This window comes from Melozone crissalis, unplaced genomic scaffold (assembly GCF_028551555.1).
Source record: "Melozone crissalis strain CALT ecotype California unplaced genomic scaffold, PUWL_Pcris_2 ptg000222l_1, whole genome shotgun sequence".
NCBI lineage: Eukaryota > Metazoa > Chordata > Aves > Passeriformes > Passerellidae > Melozone > Melozone crissalis.
In genome coordinates, this window is record NW_026535985.1 from 139,165 (window position 1) to 165,181 (window position 26,017).

At 55.1% G+C, this 26,017-nt stretch overlaps 1 protein-coding gene across 1 annotated transcript; it reads left to right on the plus strand.

The window, feature by feature from the left end:
• The first annotated feature begins 6,253 nt into the window (after positions 1-6,253).
• On the plus strand, positions 6,254-8,074 carry LOC128949337 (inhibin beta C chain-like). Its single transcript, XM_054294202.1, has 2 exons — positions 6,254-6,572; positions 7,335-8,074. The coding sequence occupies exons 1-2, from the start codon at positions 6,254-6,256 to the stop codon at positions 8,072-8,074; spliced, it is 1,059 nt and encodes a 352-aa protein (XP_054150177.1).
• The last annotated feature ends 17,943 nt before the right edge of the window (positions 8,075-26,017 follow it).

The following is a 26,017-nucleotide window of genomic DNA, read 5'->3' on the forward strand; positions in this document are numbered from 1 at the left end:
TGATTAACTCCATGATTCCATGATTAATTCCATTATTAATTCTATTATTAATTCCATGATTCCATGATTAATTCCATTATTATTTCCATGATTAATCCCATGATTCCATGATTAATACCATGATTAACTCCATGATTCCATGATTAATTCCATGATTAATTCTATTATTAATTCCATGATTCCATGATTAATTCCATTATTATTTCCATGATTAATCCCATGATTCCATGATTAATTCCATGACTAATTCCATTATTAATTCCATGATTAATCCCATGATTCCATGATTAATACCATGATTAACTCCATGATTCCATTATTAATTCCATTATTAATTCCATTATTAATTCCATGATTCCATGATTAATTCCATTATTAATTCCATTATTAATTCCATGATTCAATGATTAATTCCACGATTATTCCCATTATTAATTCCATTATTAACTCCACGCTTCCCTGCCCAGGTGCTGCTGCACGCACTCCTGGTGGGGGTGGTGGCTCAGCCCGGCCGTTGTCACCTCCAGGTCAGGTCACCAGGTGCCACATTCACCCTGGCGGCCATGGGGTCAGAGAACCCGGGAGCCGCGTGTGCACCTGGTGCCGGGCCCGGGGGGACCTTGGCGGTATTTTGGTCAGGTCAGTGCCTGGGCTTTGCTTTCTGGGAACCGCTTAATCAACAACACAATTATGCAACGGGTGCAAGAGCTCCGCGCTCACCCCTGCCCCAGATCCGCGGCTGCAGCGTGCCGGGGGGCACGAGATGAGAGGGGAGGGGATGGGATGCTCTTGGTGAGCTGGAGGTGCTCGGGGGTTCATGGGGTGCTGCCCCGTGCACGGGGATCCAGGCAGGCTCAACAGGGTTAATCCTTTTGGGGAGACCCAGCTCAAAGCCAGGGTGGGTGTTCTGGAGAGTGTTCATATGAGAGAAGAGAGAGTTCTCATCCATTTTTCCACACTTTGTCTCCTGTTTCTGCTGTTCCACAGCCCTAAAAGTGGTTCTGGGAGTGGCAGGGATGGGGGAGCACAGAACAGCTGCTCTTGCTGAGCTGGAGGTGCTCTGGGGGTTCGTGAGGTGCTGCCCCATGCACAAAAATCCAGACAGGTTCACCAGGACTAATCCCTTTGGGGAGACACCACTCACAGCCTGGGTGGCTGTTCTGGAGAGTTCTCATCCATTTTTCCACATTTTGTCTCCTGTTTCTGCTGCTCCACAGCCCTAAAACTGGTTCTGGGAGCTGGCAGGATTGGGGAAATACAGCACAGCTGAGGATTGGGTGCTCTTAGCAAGCTGGAGGTGCTCTGGGGTTCATGGGGTGCTGCTCCATGCAGAGGGATCCAGGCAGGTCCAACAGGATTGATCCCATTGGGGAGACCCAGCTCGAAGCCTGGGTGGGTGCTATGGACAGTGCCTCTTCTGATTTTTCATACTTTGTCTCCTGTTTCCTGTGTTCCACAGCCCTAAAAATGGTTCTGGGATCTGGCAGGGATGGGGGAACACAGCACAGCTGGGGATGGATTCTCTTACCAAGCCAGAGGTGCTTGGGGGTTCATGGGGAGCTGCCCTGTGCACAGGGATCCAGGCAGGCTCAACAGGGTTAATCCCATTGGGATTAATGTCACAGCCAGGGTGGGTGTTCTGGAGAGTGTTCATCTGAGAGATGAGAGAGTTCTCACCCATTTTTCCACACTTTGTCTCCTCTTTCTGCTGCTCCACAGCCCTAAAACTGGTTCTGGGAGCTGGCAGGATTGGGGAAATACAGCACAGCTGAGGATTGGGTGCTCTTAGCAAGCTGGAGGTGCTCTGGGGTTCATGGGGTGCTGCCCCATGCACGGGGATCCAGGCAGGCTCAACAGGGTTAATCCTTTGGGGACACCCAGCTTATAGCCTGTGTGGGTGTTCTGGAGTGTTCATATGAGAGATGAGAGAGTTCTTATCCATTTTGCCACATTTTGTCTCCTGTTTTCTGTGTGTTCCACAGTCCCAAAAGTGGTTCTGGGAGCTGGCAGGGATGAGGGAACACAGAACAGCTGCTCTTGCTGAGCTGGAGGTGCTCTGGGTGTTCATGGGGTGCTGCCCTGTGCACAGGGATCCAGGCAGGGTCAACAGGGTTAATCCCATTGGGGAGACTCCACTCACAGCCTGGAATGGAGGGTGGCTGTTCTGGAGAGTTCTCATCCATTTTTCCACACTTTGTCTCCTGTTTCCTGTCTGTTCCACAGCCCCAGTCCTGGTTCTGGGGTCTGGCAGGGATGAGGGAACACAGCACAGCTGAGGATTGGGTGCTCTTACCAAGCTGGAGGTGCTCTGGGGGTTCATAGGGTGCTGCCCCGTCCACAGGCATCAGGGCAGGTCCAACAGGATTGATCCCAGTGGGGAGACCCAGCTCACAGCCAGGGTGGGTGCTCTGGACAGTGTTCATCTGAGAGAAGAGAGAGTTCTCATCCATTTTGCCACATTTTGTCTCCTGTTTCTGCTGTGTCTCCTGTTTTCTGTGTGTTCCACAGCCCTAAAAGTGGTTCTGGGAACTGGCAGGGATGGGGGAACACAGCACAGCTGGGGATGGATTCTCTTACCAACCTGGAGGTGCTGTGGGGCTCATGGAGTGCTGCCCCGTGCACGGGGATCCAGGCAGGTCCAACAGGGTTAATCCCATTGGGATTAATGTCACAGCCATGGTGGGTGTTCTGGACAGTGTTCATCTGAGAGATGAGAGAGTTCTCACCCATTTTTCCACACTTTGTCTCCTGTTTTCTGTCGGTTCCACAGCCCTAAAAGTGGTTCTGGGAGCTGGCAGGGATGGGGGAACACAGCACAGCAGGGATGGGATGCTCTTGCTGAGCTGGAGGTGCTGTGGGATTTGTGGGGTGCTGCCCCGTGCACGGGGATCCAGGCAGGTCCAACAGAGTGAATCCCTTTGGGGAGACCCAGCTCGAAGCCAGGGTGAATATTCTGGACAGTGCCTCTTCTGATTTCTCACACTTTGTGTCCTGTTTTCTGTGTGTTCCACGGCCCCTGCCCTGGCTCTGGGAGCTGGCAGGGATGGGGGAACACAGCACAGCAGGGATGGGTGTGTGGGGCACAAGGAGCCGGTCCAACATGGAGCAGGTGTGCAGACATCTGAGAGGGGGCCTGGACATGTGTGAGTGTGCATCACAGAATCCTGGATGGTTTGGGTTGGAAGGGACCTCAAAGCTCATCCAGCTCCACCCCTGCTGTGGACAAGGACACCTTCCACCATCCCAGCTTGCTCCAAGCCCTGTCCAACGTGGCCTTGATCACTTCAGGGGTGGGGGAACTTCTCTGGGCCCCCCCACCAACATCTCAATGGGGAACTGCTCCCTCATATCCCAACCCCATCCCCTGTCAGTGGGCAGCCACCATCCCTGCTCCTGCCACTCCAGCTGCTTCCAGAAGTCTCCCTCCATGTGGCAGCACCTGTGTGCCCTGGAGGTGCCAACAGCCCCATCACCCAGAGCTCCCAGGCCCTGTGGGATCTGTGCTCCAGGCCACCCTGTGCCCCCTGGCTCCCTTCTGTTGACATTCCTGGGCTATTCTGGGAGCTGCCAGCCAGCTGAGCCCTTTGCTCCTTGCTCTGGGCTTGCATCACCTCCTGTGGGTGCTTTTTCCCAGACTCTGTTTACATGGCACCTCTGGCTCGCCCATCCCAGGGGCTCCGTGTGGTCAGGACCTTGGAGCTGGTGCAGCGGGCACAGGACATGCTGGAGCCCTGGCCTGGCAGGGCTTCAAGTTCCCTGGCTTCTCTGCCAATCCCACCCTGGTGGCACCTTGCATCACTTTGGTCAGGTTTCTGCCAGCCCCTGCCCTGCACATCCCGCTCCAAAGAGTCTGAGGAACATCTTCAGCTTGGTGTGAGAAACATCTTCAGCTTGGTGTGAGGAACATCTTCAGCTTGGTGTCAGAAACATCTTCAGCTTGGTGTGAGGAACAGCTTCAGCTTGATGTGACACTGGCTGAGTCCTCAGGACACACAAATCCCCCTTTTTATTTTATTTTATGAGGCTTCAAGTTCCCTGGCTTCTCTGCCAATCCCCCAACACCCTGGTGGCACCTTGCATCACTTTGGTCAGGATTTCTGCCAGCCCCTGCCCTGCACACCCTGCTCCGATGAGTCTGAGGAACATCTTCAGCTTGGTGTGAGGAACATCTTCAGCTTGGGGTCAGAAACATCTTCAGCTTGATGTGACACTGGCTGAGTCCTCAGGACACAGAAATCCCTATTTTATTATTTTATTTTATTTTATTTTATTTTATTTTATTTTATTTTATTTGGCTTCAAGTTCCCTGGCTTCTCTGCCAATCCCACCCTGGTGGCATCTTGCATCACTTTGGTCAGGATTCATCCAGCCCCTGCCCTGCCTCAGCCTGCACATCCTGCTCCAAAGAGTCTGAGGAACACCTTCAGCTTGATGTGAGGAACATTTTCAGCGTGATGTGACACTGGCTGAGTCCTCAGGTTCTCCTGAGTCCTCAGGGCACACAAATCCCCTTTTTTAGTTTGGGAAAAGGAGGAAACACGCTGCACACACTCACTGACCCTTCCCAGCTCTGCCCCAGGCTGAGGACGGACCAGGTGGTCCCAGGGGTGGGCTGAGACCCCCAGAACCTGCTGGGAGTGACAAAAGCCCAGAGATGTGACAGTGCCCTGATCCCTGCTGGGTCCTATAACGGGATTGTCACCTCCAGGGTGCCCGGGGGGCAGTGCCCAGCCTGGGGCAGCTCTGTGGCTTCCCTGCTCCAGCTGGGGGCTCTGCCAATCCCCCAACACCCTGGTGGCACCTTGCATCACTTTGGTCAGGTTTCTGCCAGCCCCTGCCCTGCACATCCCACTCCAATGAGTCTGAGGAACATCTTCAGCTTGGTGTGAGGAACACCTTCAGCTTGGTGTGAGAAACATCTTCAGCTTGGTGTGAGGAACACCTTCAGCTTGGTGTGAGGAACAGCTTCAGCTTGGTGTGAGGAACAGCTTCAGCTTGATGTGACACTGGCTGAGTCCTCAGGTTCTCCTGAGTCCTCAGGACACACAAATCCCCTTTTTTAGTTTATTTTATGAGGCTTCAAGTTCCCTGGCTTCTCTGCCAATCCCACCCTGGTGGCACTTTGCATCACTTTGGTCAGGTTTCTGCCAACCCCTGCCCTGCACATCCCGCTCCAAAGAGTCTGAGGAACATCTTCAGCTTGGTGTGAGGAGCATCTTCAGCTTGGTGTGAGGAACAGCTTCAGCTTGGTGTCAGAAACATCTTCAGCTTCATGTGACACTGGCTGAGACCTCAGGACACAGAAATCCCTATTTTATTATTTTATTTTATTTTATTTTATTTTATTTTATTTTATTCTATTCTATTCTATTCTATTCTATTCTATTCTATTTGGCTTCAAGTTCCCTGGCTTCTCTGCCAATCCCACCCTGGTGGCATCTTGCATCACTTTGGTCAGGATTCATCCAGCCCCTGCCCTGCCTCAGCCTGCACATCCTGCTCCAAAGAGTCTGAGGAACACCTTCAGCTTGATGTGAGGAACATCTTCAGCTTGGTGTGAGGAACATCTTCATCTTGGTGTGAGGAACAGCTTCAGCTTGATGTGCCACTGGTGGCTCGAGGGTGCCCGGGGGGCAGTGCCCAGGCTGGGGCAGCTCTGTGGCACCCACGGATGGCCAGCCCAGCTGGGATCGCTCCGGCTGCCTCTGCTGGCCAGGATTTTCCCCAGCCCTCACTACCTGAGGGTTTGGAGGATCCCGGTGCCCGTTGTGGGGCTGGTCAAGGTTTCTCTTCCCCTCGCCCACAGCTCTGCCCATCCCGCTGCGTGCCCACCCCCGTGTCCGACCCCACTCGTGTCCAACCCACCGGTGCCCCCCTGGGACCCCTCCCGCCGTTCCCGCCGCTCGGCGAGGCCCGGGAGCGGGCGGGGAGGCGGGGTTGGGGTGCTAATCCCGGTAATCCCCGACTTCGGGACGGGACGGGCAGGTGCGGCGGCCAATGGCGGGGGGCGGGGGGGCGGCGGCACCGCCCCCGGCCGCAGGTGCCCAAAGCCGGGCCCGCCGCACCGCTCCCGGTGCCGGTGCCGCTCCCGGTGCCGCTCCCGTCCCGTGAGCGCCGCTCCCGGTGCCCTTCCCGTTCCCGTCCCATCCACCCCGGACCCGTGAGGTCCGTGCCGCTCCCTCGGGCGCCGGTGCCGGTCCCGCCCCGTCGGTGCCGCTGCCGCTGCTCCTCCCGTGCCGTCCGGTGGGCGCGGATGGCTCCGCCGGGCCCGTGGCTGCTGCTGGCCGCCGTTCTGTGCGCGGCGGCGGCGGCGGTGCCCGAGCCCCGGTGCCCGTCGTGCCCGGCGGGCCCGGAGCGGTGGCTGCTGGAGGAGGTGGCCAAGAAGCAGCTGCTGGAGAAGCTGCGGCTCCGCGATCGCCCGCGGCTCGCCCACGCCGTGCCCCGCGCCGCCGTGACCCGCGCCCTGCGGCGGCTGCAGGCGGGAGGCGCCCGCCGGGGCCCCGGGGCCACCGGCAGCGAGGAGGAGGAGGAGGAGGAGCAGAGCTACGAGATCATCAGCTTCGCGGAGACAGGTGGGTGCGCGGGCCCCGAGAGCCCGGTGGGCACCGGCGTGTGGGGTCCGTACCCTGGGGATCCCGGGGACCCGCGGGCTGTGCGTGACTCGGGAGTCCCGGTGACATCCCGGGAGGTGGGAGCTGGTTGGAGACAGGTGGGTGCGCGGTCTCCGAGAGCCCAATGAGCCCCGGGATGTGGGGTCCGTGTCCTGGAAACTCCCGGGGACCTGCGGGGAACGGGAGCCCCGCGGGCTGTGCGTGACTCGGGAGTCCCCAAACTCATCACGCACCGGTGACATCCCGGGAGGTGGGAGGTGGTCGGAGACAGGTGGGTGCGCGGCCCCCGAGAGCCCGGTGAGCCCCGGGATGTGGGGTCCGTACCCTGGGGACCCCCGGGGAACCGGAGCCCCGCGGGCTGTGCGTGACTCGGGAGTTCCCAAACCCATCGCGCACAGGTGACATCCCGGGAGGGAGAGAGGGTGAGATGGTTCCTCTGCTGCTCCTGCTTCTCGGGATTTGTTTTGTCCCCCAAAAACATGAGGGGTGCCTGAGACTCTTGGGTTGGGAGCTGCAGGGTTAATTTGGGGGGCTGGAAGCGCTTTCCAGCCTCACCCCGTGCGAAGAAGGGCCGGGTGAGAGCAGGATCCCCCTGTACACCCCTTCTGCCTGGGACTGGGGTGCAGGGAAGGGTGGAGGACAGACGAAACTGGAAGTTTTGACTCTCTGCATGGCCGGGGAGCATCCCTCAGCGCTCACCTCCTCCTCCCTTCCTCCCCCCAGATCTCACATCTCCCCCCAGTTTGGGGCTGCAATTCCAGTTCAGCCAAGCGCAGGAGCAGGACCTTCTCCTCCTGCAGGCTCAGCTCTGGCTCTACCTGCGAGTTCCCCGCTCCGGCCTCACCCTGAGGATCTTCCAGGCCTCCAAAACCGCGGCCGGGGCTGGGGGCAACCGCACTCTGCTGGCGGAGAGGCGGCTGAGCACGGCGGGCAGCGCCTGGAGCTCCTTCCCCCTCCTGCCGGGGCTCCAGAGCTTCTTCTCCGCGCACAGCCGGACCCTGCGGCTGGAGCTGGACGGCAGCGATGGCACGGCCCAGCTCAACGCCAGCTGGTCCCACCAGCCCTTCCTGGTGGCCAAGGTGAAGGTGAGGGAGCCCGGGCACCGCGTGGCGAAGCGCAGCCTCCGCTGCAGCCAGAATTCCAACCTGTGCTGCCGCAAGGATTTCTACGTGGATTTCCGCGACATCGGTTGGAACGATTGGATCATCAAGCCCGAGGGCTACCAGATTAATTACTGCGTGGGCCAGTGCCCTCTGCACGTGGCTGGCAGCCCTGGCATGGCCTCCTCCTTCCACACAGCCGTCTTCAACCTGGTCAAAGCCAACAATGTCCAGGCCTCGGGGCATTCCTGCTGCGTGCCCACGCGGCGCCGCCCGCTCTCCGTGCTCTACTTCGACCGCAACAGCAACATCGTCAAGACCGACATCCCCGACATGATCGTGGATGCTTGTGGCTGTAGTTAGGGCTGGGGGAGATGTGGTGGGACCCCCCTTTTCTCCAGGATTGTGCTGCTGGTGTGGGGAGGGAGCTGGAGAGCTCCGTGAGCCCTCGGTGGATCCCTTTGGAGAGGTTGGGAGGGTGAGGGGGAGCAGGGGGCTTTGGGGACATGTGGGACAGAGCCAAGGCCACATCAGAGTGCCCAAAGCTGGGCTGTGGGTGTTGGTGACTCTGGACATCCGTGCTGCACTGTTCCCGAGCTGATCCCACATTCCTGGTGCTCACATTCCCCACTTGGGCCACGCTCAGTGTCCCACCAGGGGTTGGGACGTGGCTGCCTTGGGGGCAGAGGTGAGAGGCAGAAACTGGAGCTGCTTCCTCCACGTGGCAGGACCAGGCAGTCCTGCTCGTTTCCCTCCTGGAACAAACCTTCCTGCACCCACTTCAGGCCTGGCTTTGGGGACGCACAGAACAGAGCACAAACAGGCCTGGGAGAGGAGGATGAAGGGCACGACTTCATCAAGAACCCCAAAGCAGCAGTGACAGGACCAAGTTCTCTGATCCCTGGAGGGCACAGAGCTGTGAGGACCAAGCTTCCAGGCCCTGGGTGCTTCCCCTTTCCCTGGGTTTGTGCCTCCCTCCCCTGCTCCCTCCTCCATTCTGGCGCCTCCATCGAGGGAGGTTCAAACTTTGTGGCTCAAACTTGACCTTCAAGACCACACCCAAGGCACAGATTTGGTTTGTGCCACTGGTTTTGCAGCCATCCCTTCTTTTCCAGTTCCTGCAGCTGTTGGGATTCCCTGGTGCTCCATCCTCTCTGCTGAAGATCCCACTCTGCCTTCCCCTTCCTCACTTGGCCTCTGCTTTAATTTATTACACAACGTTTTGCTGCAGCTTCCCAAATAAACGGGTGGAAATGCGAGACCCAGGCTCTGGCTGCTTTCTCCTGGCACCACCTGCGAGGATGGGGTGAGGGAGAGGCCAGAAGGGCCCAGATCCCTCAGGCACAGGAGCTGCCATGGCACTGCCATGTGGGGCTTGGGGGGTTCCTGGTGTGCTCACGAGGTTCTGCCTGCAAACGGGCAGGAATTTGATGCCCAGGAATCAAACAGAGGTGACCCCATCACAGACAGAGAGAGCCCATCACAGCAGAAGCTCTGGTGGGTGATGGGGAGTCTCCTGCAGGATTTGGGGTGGGATGCTCCTGGAGCAGGAGATGCCCCTGACCACGTCCCACCTCCCCATAAACACCACCCAGGGACCCCAGACTCAGAAACTCTGGTGGATGATGAGGAATCTCCTGCAGGATTTGGGGTGGGATGCTCTTGACCGTGTCCCACTTCCCCAATCTCCCTAAACATCTTCCAGTGACCCCAGTCTCAGCCAGAAGCTCTGGTGGGTTATGGGGGATCTCCTGCAGGATTTGGGGTGGGATGCTCCTGACCATGTCCCGCTTCCCTCATAAAGACCACCCAGTGACCCCAGACTCAGCCAGAAGCTCTGGGGGGTGATGAGGAGTCTCCTGCAGGATTTGGGGTGCGATGCTCTGGAGCAGGAGATCCTCCTGACCATGTCCCACCTCCCCAATCCCCCTGAACATCTGCCAGTGACCCCATCACAGACAGAAGCTCTGGTACATGGTGGGGACTCTCCTGCAGGATTTGGGGTGGGATGCCCCTGACCATGTCCCACCTCCCCCATAAACACCACCCAGGGACCCCAGACTCAGCCAGAGAGACCCGAGTCTCAGCCAGAAGCTCTGGTGGGTTATGAGGAGTCTCCTGCAGGATTTGGGGTGGGATGCTCTTGGAGAAGATACCTCTGACCATGTCCCACCACCCCAATCCCCCTAAACATCTCCCAGTGACCCCAGACTCAGCCAGAAGCTCTGGTAGATGATTGGGGATCTCCTGCAGGATTTGGGGTGGGATGTTCCTGACCATGTCCCACCTCCCTAATCCCCCTGAACATCTCCCAGTGACCCCAGTCTCAGACAGAAGTTCTGGTGGGTGGTGAGGAATCTCCTGCAGGATTTGGGGCGGGATGCTCTTGGAGCAGATACCCCTGACCCTGTCCCACCTCCCCATAAACACCTTTCAGTGATCCCAGTCTCAGAAGATCTGGTGGATGATCAGGAATCTCCTGTAGGATTTGGGATGAGATGCTCCTGACCATGTCCCACCTCCCATAAACATCACCCAATGACCCCAGTCCCAGCCCCATCACAGACAAAAGCTCTGATGAGTGGATCTCTGGCAGGATTTGGGGTGGGATGCTCCTGACCATGTCCCACCTCCTCAATCCCCCTAAACACCACCCAGAGACCCCAGACTCAGTCAGAAGCTCTGGTAGATGATTGGGGATCTCCTGCAGGATTTGGGGTGGGATGCTCCTGGAGCACGAGATGCTCCTGACCATGTCCCACCTCCTCAGTCCCCATAAACACCTCCCAGTGACCCCGTCTCAGAAGCTCTGGTACATGGTGGGGACTCTCCTGCAGGACTTGGGGTGGGATGTTCCAGACCATGTCCCACCTCCCTATAAAAACCACCCAGGGACCCCAGACTCAGATAGAAGCTCTAGTGGATAAAGGGGGTGATCTCCTGCAGGATTTGGGGTGGGATGCTCCTGACCATGTCCCACCTCCCCATAACACCTCCCAGTGACCCCAGTCCCAGCCAGAAGCTCTGGTAGATAATGGGGGTGATCTCCTGCAGGATTTGGGGTGCGATGTTCTGGAGAAGGAGATGCTCCTGACCATGTCCCCATAAACACCACCCAGGGACCCCAGTCTCAGCCAGAAGCTCTGGTGGGTGACTGGGGGATCTCCTGCAGGATTTGGGGTGCGATGCCCTGGATCAGCAGGCAGTGCCCCCTTCCCACCCCTCCGCCATCCCACAGCCCTGTCCCTGTTGTGCAAGCCCCGCTCAAAGCTCACTTTGGGGCTCTTTTATCTGGGGACAAACCTCCTCGATTTCCCAGCCTGGCCCTGCCAGCGAGCAAAGGGCGCCTTTCATCAGCCAGGGCATCCCTCTGACACCGGGGTCACTGCAGCCACCCCCGCGCTCCCAAAATATCCACAAATATCCCTGCAAAGGGTGAAAACCCACAGCAGCCGAGCCGGCTGTGCGCGTGCTGGGGGCACGTGCTGCCCTGCACGCCTGGGAGCCGCCAGGGATGCGTGGGGAGTGGGGAAAAATGCGCAATTTATGGTTGGAAATATTAAAATTAATATTAAATATCTTGGGTTAGAGAGCGATGCTGTGTTGGTTCTCTTAAGGAGTGTGGTAAATATATTTTTAGGTTATAAAAGATGTTAAAATGGAAATTATGCTGTGAAAAATGCGTGTATTTTATGATTGGCTTTTGGCAAATATTCAGATTAATATTATATGTGTTATGTTAGAAACGTATGTTGTATTAATTCTCTTAAGTAGTGTGTTAAATATATAATATGTTTATATATAAATATACACCCTATAGTTTTATGTTATAAAAAATGTTAAAATAGAAACTATGCTATGTAGGATGTGAAAAATGTGTATTTATGATTGGCTTTTTGCAAATATTCAAATGAATGTTATATGTGTTGTGTTGGAAAGTGATGCTGTATTAATTGTCTTAAGTACTGTGGTAAATATATTTTTAGGTTATAAAAAATGTTAAAATAGAAATTATGCTGTGAAAAATGCATGTATTTTATGATTGGCTTTTAGCAAATATTCAGATTAATATTATATGTGTTGTGTTAGAAACGTATGCTGTATTAATTCTCTTATGTAGTGTGGTAAATATATAATATGTTTATATATAAATATACACCCTATAGGTTTAGGTTATAAAAAATGTTAAAATAGAAACTGCTGTGTAGGATGTTAAAAATGTGTATTTTTTTATTGGGTTTCTGCAATTATTCAAATAAATATGTGTTGTGTTAGAAAGTGAAGCTGCATTAATTCTCTTAAGTAGCATGTTAAATAGAGTTTTAGGTTATAAAAATGTTAAAAATGTGTATTTTATGATTGGCTTTTTGCAAATATTCAGATGAATATTATATGTTTTGTGTTAGAAAGTGATGCTGTATTAATTCTCTTAAGTACTGTGTTGAATATATAATATATTTATATAAAAATATAAACCCTATAGCTTTAGGTTATAAAAAATGTTAAAATAGAAACTATACTGTGAAAAATGCATGTATTTTATGATTGGAAATCTTCGGATGAATATTGTATGTGTTGTGTTAGAAACGTATGCTGTATTAATTCTCTTAAATAGTGTGTTAAATATATAATATGTTCATATATATAAATATAAACCCTATAGTTTTAGGTTATAAAAAATGTTAAAATAGAAACTATGCTGTGAAAAATGCATGTATTTTATGATTGGCTTTTTGCAAATTATTATTATTACTCTAATTGTATTACTATTTTCATAACCTTTTTATTACTACTCAACTTTGAAAATTTTAAAAACGAGCGATGGGCCTTTTATAACATGCATCATGCATGAGGTGTATGAATATGCAACAGGTTATTGCATTTAATGGTTAATACTTTGTTAATAATTGTCCTTTTCAGGGTTTATTTTGCCCAGAAAAAGGCACCCAGACCATCCATAACTCTTTCTATGTATTGTCTCATATTGTCCTAATTCAAATTATCCAAATTATCATTACTCTAATTGAATTACTATTTTTATAATCATTTTATGACTATTAAACTTTTAAAATTTTAAAAACAAGACCATCCATAACTCTTTGTATTTATTGCCTCAAATTGTCCTAATTCAAATTACCCAAATTATTATTATTACTCTAACTGTAATACTATTTTTATAACCATTTTATTACTATTAAGCTTTGAAAATTTTAAAAACAAGCGATTGGCGTTTTTCACATGCATCGTGGATGAGGTGTATGAATATGCAACAGGCTGTTGCATTTAATGGTTAATAATTTGTTATTAAGTGTCCTTTTTTGGGTTTATTTTGCCCAGAAAAAGGTACCCAGACCATCCATAACTCTTTCTATGTATTGTCTCATATTGTCCTAATTCAAATTATTCAAATTATTATTACTCTGACCGAATTACTATTTTTTGTAACCATTTAATTACTATTAAACTTTGAAAATTTTAAAAACAAGTGATTGGCGTTTGTCACATGCATCATGTATGGGGTGTATGAATATGCAACAGGTTATTGCATTTAATGGTTAATTATTTGTTATTAAGTGTCCTTTTTTGGGTTTATTTTGCCCAGAAAAAGGTACCCGGACTGTCTTTGTTTCTATTGCCTCATATTGTCCTAATTCAAATTATACAAATTATTATTACTCTAATTGAATTACTATTTTTATAACCATTTTATTCCTATTAAACTTCGAAAATTTTAAAAAACAAGCCATTGGCTTTTTTTCACATGCATAAAGTATATGAATATGCAACAGGCTGTTGCATTTAATGGGTAATAATTTGTTATTAAGTGTCCTTTTTTGGGTTTATTTTGCCCAGAAAAAGGTACCTGGACTTTGTTTCTATTGCCTCATATTGCCCTAATTCAAATTATCCAAATTATTATTACTCTAACCGAATTCCTATTTTTTATAACCATTTTATTCCTATCAAACTTTGAAAATTTTAAATTTTTTTAAGGTGTGACCGGCGTTTTTCATGGGGTGTCAGCAGAGCCACCCTGCTCCCCTCCCAAACCCCAAAACTCCCCCAGCCGCGCTCAGCACCGCACAGACACGGCAGAAATGTGATTTTTGTGGCCAGCAAAGGGAGATTTTCGTGGTTTTCCCCGTGGAAACGAGTGTGTGCGGGTTTTAGGTTATAAAAAATGTTAAAATAGAAACTACACTGTGAAAAATGCGTGTATTTTATGATTGGAAATATTCAGATGAATATTGTATGTGTTGTGTTAGAAAGTGATGCTGTATTCATTCTCTTAAGTAATGTGTTAAATATTGTGAAAAATGTGTATTTTATGATTGGCTTTTTGGAAATATTCAAATGAATATTATATGTGCTGTGTTAGAAGGTGATGCTGTATTAATTCTCTTAAGTACTGTGTTAAATATATAATATGTTCATATATATAAATATAAACCCTATAGTTTTATGTTATAAAAAATGTTAAAATAGAAACTATACTGTGAAAAATGCGTGTATTTTATAATTGGGAATATTCAGATGAATATTGTATGTGTTGTGTTAGAAAGTGATGCTGTATTCATTCTCTTAAGCAGTGTGTTAAACACAGTTTTAGGTTATAAAAAATGTTCAAGTAGAAACTGTACTGTGAAAAAAATGCATTTTATGATTGCAAAAATGTATTTTGTGATCGGAAATATTCAATTCCGCTGACTCACTGACACACTGACACGCTGTCCCCACGCCGAGCTGGCCACGGTGACAGCAGCAAATCCACGGTGACAGCAGCAAATCCACGGTGGCAGCAGCAAATCCACGGTGACCACAGCAAATCCACGGTGGCAGCAGCAAATCCACGGTGACCACAGCAAATCCACGGTGACAGCAGCAAATCCACGGGGACAGCAGCAAATCCCTCACCTGGGGATGATCTGGGGGGCTCTGAGCTGATTTCACTTTCCCCACAGCACAGGGGATTATTCCCGATGTGGAATAACAGCGGCAGGGTCGGGGGGTGGCGCTGGCAGGGCTGCCCAGGTGTCGGTGGCACCCAGGGGTGGCAGCGGGTGGCAGAGGGGACCCGGGGCGGTGTCACCGTGAGGGGAACGGGGTGGGCTCGGGGAGAGTCCCCGGAGCCCGAGCGGATTATCCGGGGTGACACCGCGGGGTGAAGGTGCTGAGCGGATTATGGGGGTTACGGAACGGGCATGGATGGAGGCGGGGCCTCGGCTGCTCCACCCCAAACCTGTGCCCACCCCTCACCTGTGCCCATTCGTCATCTGTGCCCCCTCTCACCTGTGCCCAGCCCAAACCTGTGCCCAGCCCTCATCTGTGCCCAGCCCCTCACCTGTGCCCTCCACCCCTCTCACCTGTGCCCAGTCCAAACCTGTGCCCACCCCAAACCTGTGCCCATCCTCACCTGTGCCCTCCACCCCTCTCACCTGTGCCCAGTCCAAACCTGTGCCCTCCACCCCCTCACCTGTGCCCAGCCCTCATCTGTGCCCACCCCTCACCCGTGCCCACTCCAAACCTGCGCCCATCCTCACCTGTGCCCTCCACCCCTCTCACCTGCGCCCACCGCTTACCTGTGCCCAGCTCTCATCTGTGCCCCCTCTCACCTGTGCCCATTCCTCACCTGTGCCCATTCCTCACCTGTGCTCAGCCCTCATCTGTGCCCAGCCCTCACCTGCTCCACCCCCTCACCTGTGCCCACCCCTCACCTGTGCCCCTCTCTCACCTGGTCCACCCCCTCACCTGTGCCCACCCCAAACCTGCTCCACCTGTGTCCACCTGTGCCCCTCTCTGACCTGTGCCCAGCTCTCATCTGTGCCCCCTCTCACCTGTGCCCATTCCTCATCTGTGTCCACCCCTCATCTGTGCCCACCCCTCATCTGTGCCCACCCCTTACCTGTGCCCATTCCTCATCTGTGCCCAACACCCTCACCTGTGCCCACCCCTCACCTGTGCCCACCCCTCACCTGTGCCCACCTTCACCTGTGCCCACCCTCACCTGTGCCCAGCCCTCACCTGTGCCCACCCCTCACCTGTGCCCACCTGTGCCCCTCTCTCACCTGTGCCCCTCTCTCACCTGTGCCCACCCTCCCCTGTCACGGCCCCGCCACCCCCGGGTCTCTCCCCGTTCCCGTTCACCGGCGGCCCCGGCTCGGGCAGCGCCTCCTGCCGCCACCAGGGGGCGCCGCCCTCCCGTGGCTGCCCCCGGCCCGGCCCCGACCACGCGACCCCCGGGCTGTGGGAGGGTCCCACGAACGCGCGTGGGGTGTGAACCCTCGCCGGTGCGTGTGCGGAACAGAGCTGGCGATGTTTATTTCAAATATTTATAATTTTTATAAATTAAAACTTGTTTTATAACCTAATAGGGTTAGGGGATGGGAGGGTCCCACAAACGCGCGTGGGCTGCAGGGCGCGACCCTCCCACCCAGGTGCGTGTGCGGAACACAGCGGGGGATGTTTATTTCGTAGAAATATTTATCATTTTTATAAATTATAAAGTATTTTATAACAGGGTTAGGAGATGGGAGGGGTCCCACGAGCGCGCGTGGGCTGCAGGGTGCGACCCCCACCCCCTTCCCGCGTGTGCAGAACAGAGTGGGCGATGTTTTATTTTATGTAAATATTTATCATTTTTATAAATTATAAATTATTTTATAACCGGGCCAGGGTCACCGTTAGGGGATGGGAGGGCGGCCATGTGTGGGTTGCGCCCACGCTCGCACCCGCCTGTGTTCACGCTTACACTTCCACGCATGATCCCTGACGCGAGTGGGCACCGCTGTGTGCTCACAGGGGTGCACCCCACGCGCGATCCCGCTGCCTGAACCCCGCGTGTGCCCCACGGACACGCGTGTCCCCCCCTCTGTGTGCCTGTGGGGCCCCGTGTGCGGGCGGACACGCGTGGGTGGGAGCGTGCGGGACCCGCTGATCGCCCCATGGGCACGTGTGGGTGAGAATGTGCGGGACACTCTGATCGCCCCACGGACACGCGTGGGATTCTGGCGGCCAGGAGTGGGCGGGACCCGGGGCTGTGCGGGCGGACACGCGTGGGTGGGAGCGTGCGGGACCCGCTGCTCTCCCCATGGGCACGTGTGGGTGAGAATGTGCGGGACACGCTGCTCCCCCCACGGACACGCGTGGCGTTCTGCCGGCCGTGGCTGCGCAGGACGCGCCGCTCTCCGTCCCCATGGACACGCGTGGGTGAGAACGTCCGGGACCAGCTGCTCTCCCTCCCCACGGACATTCGTGGGTTAGAACTTGCATGACCCGCTGATCGCCCCACGGACACGCGTGGGGTTCTACCAGCCGGGAGCGTGCGGGACCCGCTGCTCTCCCCACGGACACGTGTGGGTGAGAACGTGCGGGACCCACGACTCGCCCTACGGACACGCGTGGGTGAGAACCTGCGGGACCCTCCGCTATCCCCACGGACACGCGTGGCCTTCTACCGGCCGTGACCGTGCGGGTCCCTTCGCTCGCCCCACAGACACGCGTGGGGTTCTGCCAGCCGTGAGCGTGCGGGACCCGCTGTTCTCCCCACGGACACGCGTGGGTGAGAACCTGCGGGACACGCTTATCGCCCCACGGACACTCGTGGGTTAGAACGTGCGGGACCTGCTGCTCTCCCTCCCCACGGTCACGCGTGGGGTTCTGCCGGCCGGGAGCCTGTGGGTCTCGCTGCTCTCCCCACTGACACGCGTGGCTGAGAACGTGCAGGACACGCTGATCGCCCCACGGACACGCGTGGGGTTCCGGCGGCCGGCAGCGAGCGCGGGCCGGGCCCGTGCGTGTCCCGGATCCATCCCGGGTTTTCGGCGCCGCCGCTCCCGGCCGGGGTCTCCGTCCCGAGCGCGATCGGCGCCGCCGCCGCCGCCGCCGGGATCCGCCGCACTTGGCGGAGCGGGACCCGCCGGGATCCGCCGCCCCCGCGGCGCTCCGGGACCTCACCGCGGGCGGGCGGGCCGGGGGAGCGCGGGGGGCGCCGTCCCGTCCCGTCCCGTCCCGTCCCGTCCCGCCCCATCCCGGCCGCCGCCGTCCCCCCTGGATGCGCCGCTTCTCTCCCGGAGCGAACCGGGACAACGGAGGACGCGGAGCCCACGGAGCCTCCCCGGAGGTGAGAACCGTCGGGGGGCTCCGGGCCGCGGGATTCTCCCTGGATCCCTTTTCGGGCCGTCCCGTGGGTTCCGCGTGGGGGAACCGGGGACTTTCGGCGGCGTGGGGGGGCCCGGCCACGCGGGGCGGGCGGAGGGGATCGGCCCCACGCGTGCCCCGTCACGTCCCCGCGTGCTCCCGCCCACGTCCGCGCGCTCCCGCCGCGCTGGGAGCGCTCCCGGTGGGTGGGAGAGATGGGCTCGGTGTGGGTGGGCTGGGAGCGGGGCAGCCGCGGAAGGGAGAGGCTGGCTCGGAACTGGGTCCTACTGGGGGCTACTGGGGGCTACTGGTGTTACTGGGTGTTACTGGATCTTACTGGGGGTTACTGGGAGCTACTGGACCTTACTGGGGGTTACTGGTTGTTACTGGTGTTACTGGTGTTACTGGGGGCTACTGGGTCTTACGAGGTCCTACTGGGGGTTACTGGGTCCTGCTGGTTGTTACTGGTGTTACTGGGTCCTACTGGGGGCTACTGGGTGTTACTGGGTGTTACTGGGGGCTACTGGGTGTTACTGGGGGCTACTGGGTGTTACTGGTTGTTACTGGGTGTTACTGGTATTACTGGATCCTACTGGATGTTACTGGACCTTACTGGGGGCTACTGGATCTTACTGGGGGCTGCTGGGTGTTACTGGTTGTTACTGGGTCTTACTGGGAGCTACTGGGTCTTACTGGGGGCCACTGAGTCCTACTGGGTGTTACCGGGTCTTACTGGGGGCAACTGGTTGTTACTGGTTGTTACTGGGTGTTACTGTGTCCTACTGGGTGTTACTGGTGTTACTGGGTCCTACTGGATCTTACTGGGTCTTACTGGGGGCTACTGGTCCTACTGGTTGTTATTGGGTCTTACTGGTTGTTACTGGGTGTCACTGGTCGTTACTGGTGTTACTGGGCTCTGCCCGGATTGGGGATGTTGAACTGCGAGCAGACACCAAGTGAAAGTTTCTGTCCCGGCCGCGGTGACGCAGCAGCCTCAGGAGCGTCCCGAGGGGGCTGTGCCAGCTGTGCCAGCTGTGCCAGCTGTGCCACCCACCCTGGCAGCCCCCGGGCACCCTGAGCCTCGCCTGGCAGCGGTGCCCCCGCAGCTGCCTCCTCGCGGGCCTGGAGCTGTGGCAGGGCCGCAGCGGTCCCGGTGGCCCTGGCACGGCTCCGGGGGGTTGGCACGGCCACAATGGGTGCTGCCAGCCCCCCTGGTGTCCTGCCAGGCCATACGGTGGCACTCGGCACTGCTGCCATCGCCCCTGGTGTCCTGCCAGGCCGTGTGGTGGCACCCGGCGCTGCGGGGCCGTGCCTGTCCCCAAAGGATGGCGATGGGGAGGAAGGACGGAATTTGGGGGACACCCAGCACAGCTCTGGGTGCAGCCTCTCCTGGGAGGATGAGGAGGAAGGAGCTGAGCGATGGAATTTGGGGACACCCAGCATGGTGCTGGCAGTCCCTGGGAGGATGAGGAGGAAGGAGCCGAGCGATTCCTGTGGGAGTTGGGGACACCCAGCGCAGTGCTGGGTGCAGCCTCTCCTGGGAGGATGAGGAAGATGGAGCCGAGCGATTCCTGTGGAATTTTGGGGACACCCAGCGCGGTGCTGGCAGTCCCTGGGAGGATGGGGAGGAAGGAGCTGAGCGATGGAATTTGGGGGACACCCAGCACAGCTCTGGGTGCAGCCTCTCCTGGGAGGATGAGGAGGAAGGAGCTGAGTGATTCCTGTGGAATTCTGGGGACACCCAGCGTGGCTTTGGCAGCCGGAGTGCTGCAGCCTGTCCTGGGAGGATGAGGAGGATGGAGCCGAGCGATTCTTGTAGAATTTTGGGGACACCCAGCACAGTTCTGGGGGCAGCCTCTCCCGGGAGGATGAGGAGGAAGGAGCCGAGGGATGGAATTTGGGGGACACCCAGCACAGTGCTTGCAGTCCCTGGGAGGATGAGGAGGATGGATCTGAGCGATTCCTGTGGAAGCTGGGGACACGCAGAGCGGCTCTGGCAGTTCCAAGTGCTGCAGCCTCTCCCGGGAGGATGGTGAGGACACAGAGAAGGCGGCTGAGGAATGGCTGTGACATTCCAACTCTGACTTTGGGGACCGGGAAACTCCTGGACGCTCCAGCCACATCTGGGGTCCTGCTCCCAGCCCTGGGAGCGATTTGGGGGCCTGGATTTTTGGATTTTGTGGGATCCCAAGCGATTGCAGCAGTTTCCTGCTGCTCTCCTGCCTGTGCCAAACCTGAGCCGATGGATGCGGGTGGGCACCGGGGTTTGGGGGAAGGGAGGAGGAAGCAGCTGGATGAAGTTTCTTCTGAAATTCAGACCTAGCAAAGCTTTCCAGTTTTCCTGCTGCGTCCGGCTGAGGCAGAGGCTGCCTCTGTGCAGCATAGGGGGGGAAACCCTCATCTCCCCCATTCTCCAGAGTTTTTCCCATCACAAAACCAAGGGGTTTGGGGAGCCGGGCCCTCAGGGCTGGTGTGGTGGGAGGTGGTGGAATAAACTCCGTGCTGGAGCTGGCTGAGGCTGCGAGGATCTCCCTGGAGTTGGAGGAGAAGTTTCCATCCCGGAGTGAGTCAGCACGGACACCTTGTGACGCTCCAGCCGGGCGGGACAGGCTCGGGAGGGGCGGGCGGGGAGCTCCGGGTGGGACCCGCGCCTCGCTCTGCAGAACCTGCAGCGCTTTCAGGCAGGTTTAGATCGGATTTTAGGGGAAATTCCTTCGCTGGGAGGGTGATCGGGCGCTGGCAGTGGTGGATTGGCCATCCCTGGTGTTGTTCAAAGCTCGTGTGGATGTGGCACCTGGGGACATGGGTTGGTGGTTGCCGTGTCAGCGCTGGCTTTGGGTTGGGTTTGACAATCTGGGGGGGCTTTTCCAACCTTAATGACCCCGTGGTTCCAAGGGCAAGGGGGTGGAAGAGATGAGGGCTCTTCACCCAGTGCTCCTGGGACAATGTTGGGGACATCCTGTGCACCTGGGACGCTGCTGGGGACACCTGGGGCAATGTTGGGGACATCCTGTGCACCTGGGATAATGTTGGGAACATCCTGCCCTGCACCCAGTGCTCCTGGGACACTCTTGGGGACCTGGGATAACGTTGGGGACATGTTGGGGACATCCTGTCCTTCACCCAGGGCACCTGGGACACTCTTGGGACACCCTGTCCTTCACCCAGTGCTCTTGAGACAATGTTGGGGACATCCTGTGCACCTGGGACACTGCTGGGGACACCTGGGATAATGTTGGGGACATCCAGGGCACCAGGACACTGCTGATGACATCTGGGATAACGTTGGGGACATGTTGGGGACATCCTGCCGTTCACTCAATGCAACTGGGGACGTGTTGGGGACACCCTGTCCTTCTCCCAGTGCTCCAGGGATGCTTTTGGGGACATCCTGTGCTCCTGGGATAATGTTTGGGACATCTGGGATAATGTTGGGGACACCCTGCCCTTCACCCAGTGTACCTGGGATAATGTTGGGGACATTGGAATAATGTTGGGGACACCTGGGACACTGCTGGGGACATCCTGCCCTTCACCCAGGGCACCTGGGATGCTTCTGGGGACATCCTGTGCTCCTGGGATAATGTTGGGGACACCCTGCCCTTCACCCAGTGCTCCTGGGATAATGTTGGGGACATCTGGAATAATGCTGGGCACCTGGGATAACGTTGGGGACATGTTGGGGACATCCTGCCCTTCTCTCAGTGCTCCTGGGATAATGTTGGGGACATCCTGTGCTCCTGGGATAACGTTGGGGACATCTGGGATAATGTTGGGGACACCCTGCCCTTCACCCAGTGCTCTTGAGACAATGTTGGGGACATCCTGTGCACCTGGGACACTGCTGGGGACATCTGGGATAATGTTGGGGACACCCTGCCCTTCACCCAGTGCTCCTGGGACACTGTTGGGGACACCTGGGATAATGTTGGGGACATGGGGACACTGCTGGGGACCCCCTGCCCTTCACCCAGTGCACCTGTGCACACTTCAGGAAGTGTTTGATGCCACTCCCAGGCAGATATTTGGATTTTCTGGGATCCCCACCAAAATCCAGGTGGGATTTTTGTTGTCCCCTGTTCAGGGCCTGGGGTTGGGACATCCTGGTCCATCATGAGACCCCATCATGGGGTTCCCACAGGAGCACCCCAATCCTTACGGCACATCCAAACCCTTGGGAAGCTGCAGGACAAGGCAAGGTGAACAGCTGATAAATAAAATAAAATAAAATTTTAAAAGTAAAATAAAATAAAATAAAATAAATTATAAAACAAAATTAAATTAAAATAAAATAAAATTTAAAAAATTAAATTAAATTAAAATAACAAAAAATAAAATAAAATAAAATAAAATAAATTATAAAACAAAATTAAATTAAATTAAAATAAAAATTTAAAAAACTAAATTAAATTAAAATAACAGAATTAAAAAATAAAATAAAATAAAATAAAATAAAATAAAATAAAATAAAATAAAATAAAATAAAATAAATAGCTGCCTCAGAGTGGGAACGGGTCACAAAATAGAGTCAGGTTTCAGCTCTGCTCCATCCAGGATGAAGTTTGGGGGATGTTTCCAGGTGTTAGAACCCCACTGTCCAACTCCTGGTCAGGATTTATGGAAGCAGAGCTTGGCTGGTGGCCCTGGGGTGGCACAGGACATGCTGGAGGGGTGGAATTGATGTGTGGGGACAGAGCAAGTGTCCAGCCAAGGAACAAGAGCGACAAATGGATTCCAGCAGGAAAATCATGGATGGAAACTTTGGGAACAGCCTGAGGACCCTCCCAGCAGGCAGAGGGGTCTCCTGCCCCAATGAAGTCCCCAAATCCCCCGGGGGTGCTCCGTGCCAAAGGTAATCCCACAGATTAACGGGATTCCTGTTGTGTATCCCATCCTTTAGCTGGTGCCAGAGCCCTTCTGGGGCCTGAGGATCGCCCTGCTCCATCCTTGGGGGAATCCTGCAGGATGGGGTAGGAACAGGTTCAGTGTTCTGCAAATCCTCCTGCTCCCATCCTTGGGGGAATCCTGCAGGATGGGGTTGTGGGGTTATGGGGTAGGAACAGGCTCTGGGTCCTGCACATCCCTCTGCTCCTGCAGGATGGGATTTTATTTTTGGAGTAGGAACAGACTCAGTGTTAGGTTCATCCTCCCGATCCCATCCTGGGGGGAATCCTGCAGGATGGGGTTGTGGGGCTGTGGGGTAGATACAGGCTCTGGGTCCTGCAAATCCTCCTGCTCCATCCTGGGGGGAATCCTGCAGGATGAGGTTTTGGTGTAGGAACAGGCTCAGTGTCCTGCACATCCTCTTGCTCCCATCCTTGGGGAATCCTGCAGGATGAGGTTTTGGTGTAGGAACAGGCTCTGGATCCTCCTGCTCCTGCAGGATGGGATTTTTGGGGTAGGTACAGGCTCAGGGTCAGGCCCCTGCCTGCAGTGACAGGATGGATTTTGCTGTTTCTCACCTCTAACCTTCCATCCCTCAGGATGTCCCCAGCCTGCCCAGCTGGGATGGGGACAATTCTTGATGCCACAGGAGGGGTTGTGGGGTAGGAACAGGCTCAGTGTCCTGCAAATCCTCCTGCTCCCATCCTTGAGGGAATTCTGAACGATGGGGTAGGAACAGGCTCAGTGTCAGGCTCATTCCCTGCTCCCATCCCTGAAGGAATCCTGCAGGATGGAATTTTTGGGGAAGGAACAGGCTGAGTGTCCTGCACATCCCCCTGCTCCCATCCTTGAGGGAATCCTGCAGGATGAGGTTGTGGAGTTGTGGGGTAGGAACAAGCTCGGTGTCAGGCTCATCCCCTGCTCCCATCCTTGAGGAAATCCTGCAGGATGAGGTTCTCAGGTAGGAACAGGCTCAGTGTCATCCCTGCCTGCAGTGACAGGATGGATTTTGCTGTTTCTCACCTCCAACCTTCCACCCCTCAGGATGTCCCCAGCCTGCCCAGCCTGGGATAGGGACAATTCCTGATGCCACAGGAGGGAGTGGAGCCTGCCAGGGGCTCCCACAGCCGGGAGTGACTCAGAGCTGGGCTTTTATGGGTCCCACATGTTCCCTGTTGCTGCTTCCCCTCCAGCACCGGCGAGGAGGAGGAGGAGGAGGAGGAAGAGGGGGAAGCATAAAAATTCCTTCCAGCAGCTGCTGCCATGTGTGCCCCCCCTCACCTCCACCCCAAAACCTTGCCCCCCACCCAGCCAAGGCTTTAGGGGAGTGATTTTTTGGGGGGGTAGCAAGTGCTGGGGGCCAAAACAAACAACGAGGGTCTCCTGTTGGACCACCTATGGAGCCCCCCCAGCCCTGCCACGGCTTCCTGAGCAGCTCTGCTGTGCTGCAGGGATGGGAATCCCATTTTTCCAAGCTCTCCTCGTGGGTTATCCCCGGCCTGGGTGTGCAGGACCAGTCTGGGGTCGGCTGTTGATGTTCTCTGCCCTGAGATGTGCAGGGTGGTTCTGCTTCAGCAACAGAAGAACGAGTGTGGACTCTTCGCTTTTCGGTCTTGAGGTTGTTTATTAATTCTTATCTATAAAATTTTCTTTCTGCCCAGCTGAGATCTGCTCATCAGGGCAGCCACAGGCACTCTGACCACCCTTAGGGTGGTGTTGTCTTTTTATACTGCAAACTACGTATATCATATTTACTTTTAATTCCCAATACCTATCACCTATGTTACACAGTGCACTTCTACTCTAAACCAATCCCAAAGTGCCACCATCACCCAGAAAATGGAGAGCAAGAAGAAGAAAGGACAGGACACACCATGATTCCTCCATCTTGTCCCGATAACCCCCATACCAAAAACCCTAAAATCTACATTTTCACCCCATGATTATTTTGTTTTACACCATTCAAACCCGTGCGACGTTCACATCCCCATACAAAGCTGGCAATTTGTTAGAAGGATGAAAATCAGGCCACCAGGTGTTTGGGGCAGGGTCTCCGAGCCCCCCACCGGGGTCCTTGGCAGCTCTGGGCATCCAGAGGGATGTGCTGAGTTCCCACAGAGCAGCTCCTGCTCCTCCGAGCACACACGTGTGTGTGTTTGCACACCCAGGGACGTGTCAGAGCGCGTGGCAGGCAGGGCTGGGTGGGTTGTGCCCCCCTGAGGTGGCACTGGGGTGTTGGGGGGCACCCGGAGGGGTGGGTGGGACAGGGAGGGGTTTGCGGTGCTCCCTAAGGGAGGTGGAAACGGCAAAAAGGAATTTGGGGTTGGGTGGGGATGGGGATGGACAGGGCTGGGAGAGGGAGGATGGAGGGTGGGGTGTGCTAAATGTGTCCTGGCAGTGCTGTGTCTGTCCTTCTGTCCTGTCAGTGCTGTGTCTGTGTGTCTGTCCTGGCAGTCCAGTGTCTGTGTGTCTGTCCTGGCAGTGCTGTGTCTGTGTGTCTGTCCTGGCAGTGTCTGTGTGTCTGTCCTGGCAGTGCTGTGTCTGTCCTTCTATCCTGGCTGTGCTGTGTCTGTGTGTCCGTCCTGGCTGTGCTGTGTCTGTGTGTCTGTCCTGGCAGTGCTGTGTCTGTCCTTCTGTCCTGGCTGTGCCGGGTCTGTGTGTCAGTCCTGGCTGTGCTGTGTCTGTCCTGGCTGTTCCATGTCTGTGTGTCTGTCTTGGCTGTGCTGTGTCTGTGTGTCTGTCCTGGCTGTGTCTGTGTGTCTGTCCTGGCAGTGCTGTATCGGCTCCTTTCCCCCTGCACCAGGACAAACATCCCCAGGTCTGTCCCAGGTCTGGGATGTCCCAGGTCTGTCCTGTGTCTGTCCTGGCAATCCCATGTCTGTGTGTCTGTCCTGGCAGTGCTGTCTGTCCTGGCAGTGCTGTGTGTGTCCTGGCTGTGTCTGTCCTGCCAGTCCCGTGTCTGTGTGTCTGTCCTGGCAGTGCTGTGTCTGTCCTGGCAGTGCTGTGTCTGTCCTGGCGGTGCTGTGTCTGTGTGTCTGTCCTGGCAGTGCTGTGTCTGTCCTGGCAGTGCTGTGTCTGTCCTGCCAGTCCCGTGTCTGTGTGTCTGTCCTGGCGGTGCTGTGTCTGTGTGTCTGTCCTGGCAGTGCTGTGTCTGTCCTGGCAGTGCTGTGTCTGTCCTGTGAGTGCTGTGTCTATAGGTCTGTCCTGGCTGTGTCTGTCCTGACACCCCTGTGTCCATTCCTCTCCCGCCACACCAGCACTCTTCTCCCCTTTCCCCACCATTCA

Bases quoted from the DNA above. Each gene is read 5' to 3' on its own strand.
- LOC128949337 (XM_054294202.1), top strand. From the start codon at position 6,254: ATGGCTCCGCCGGGCCCGTGGCTGCTGCTGGCCGCCGTTCTGTGCGCG. The intron at 6,573-7,334 runs GTGGGTGCGCGG...TCCTCCCCCCAG, and splicing joins CATCAGCTTCGCGGAGACAG to ATCTCACATCTCCCCCCAGT.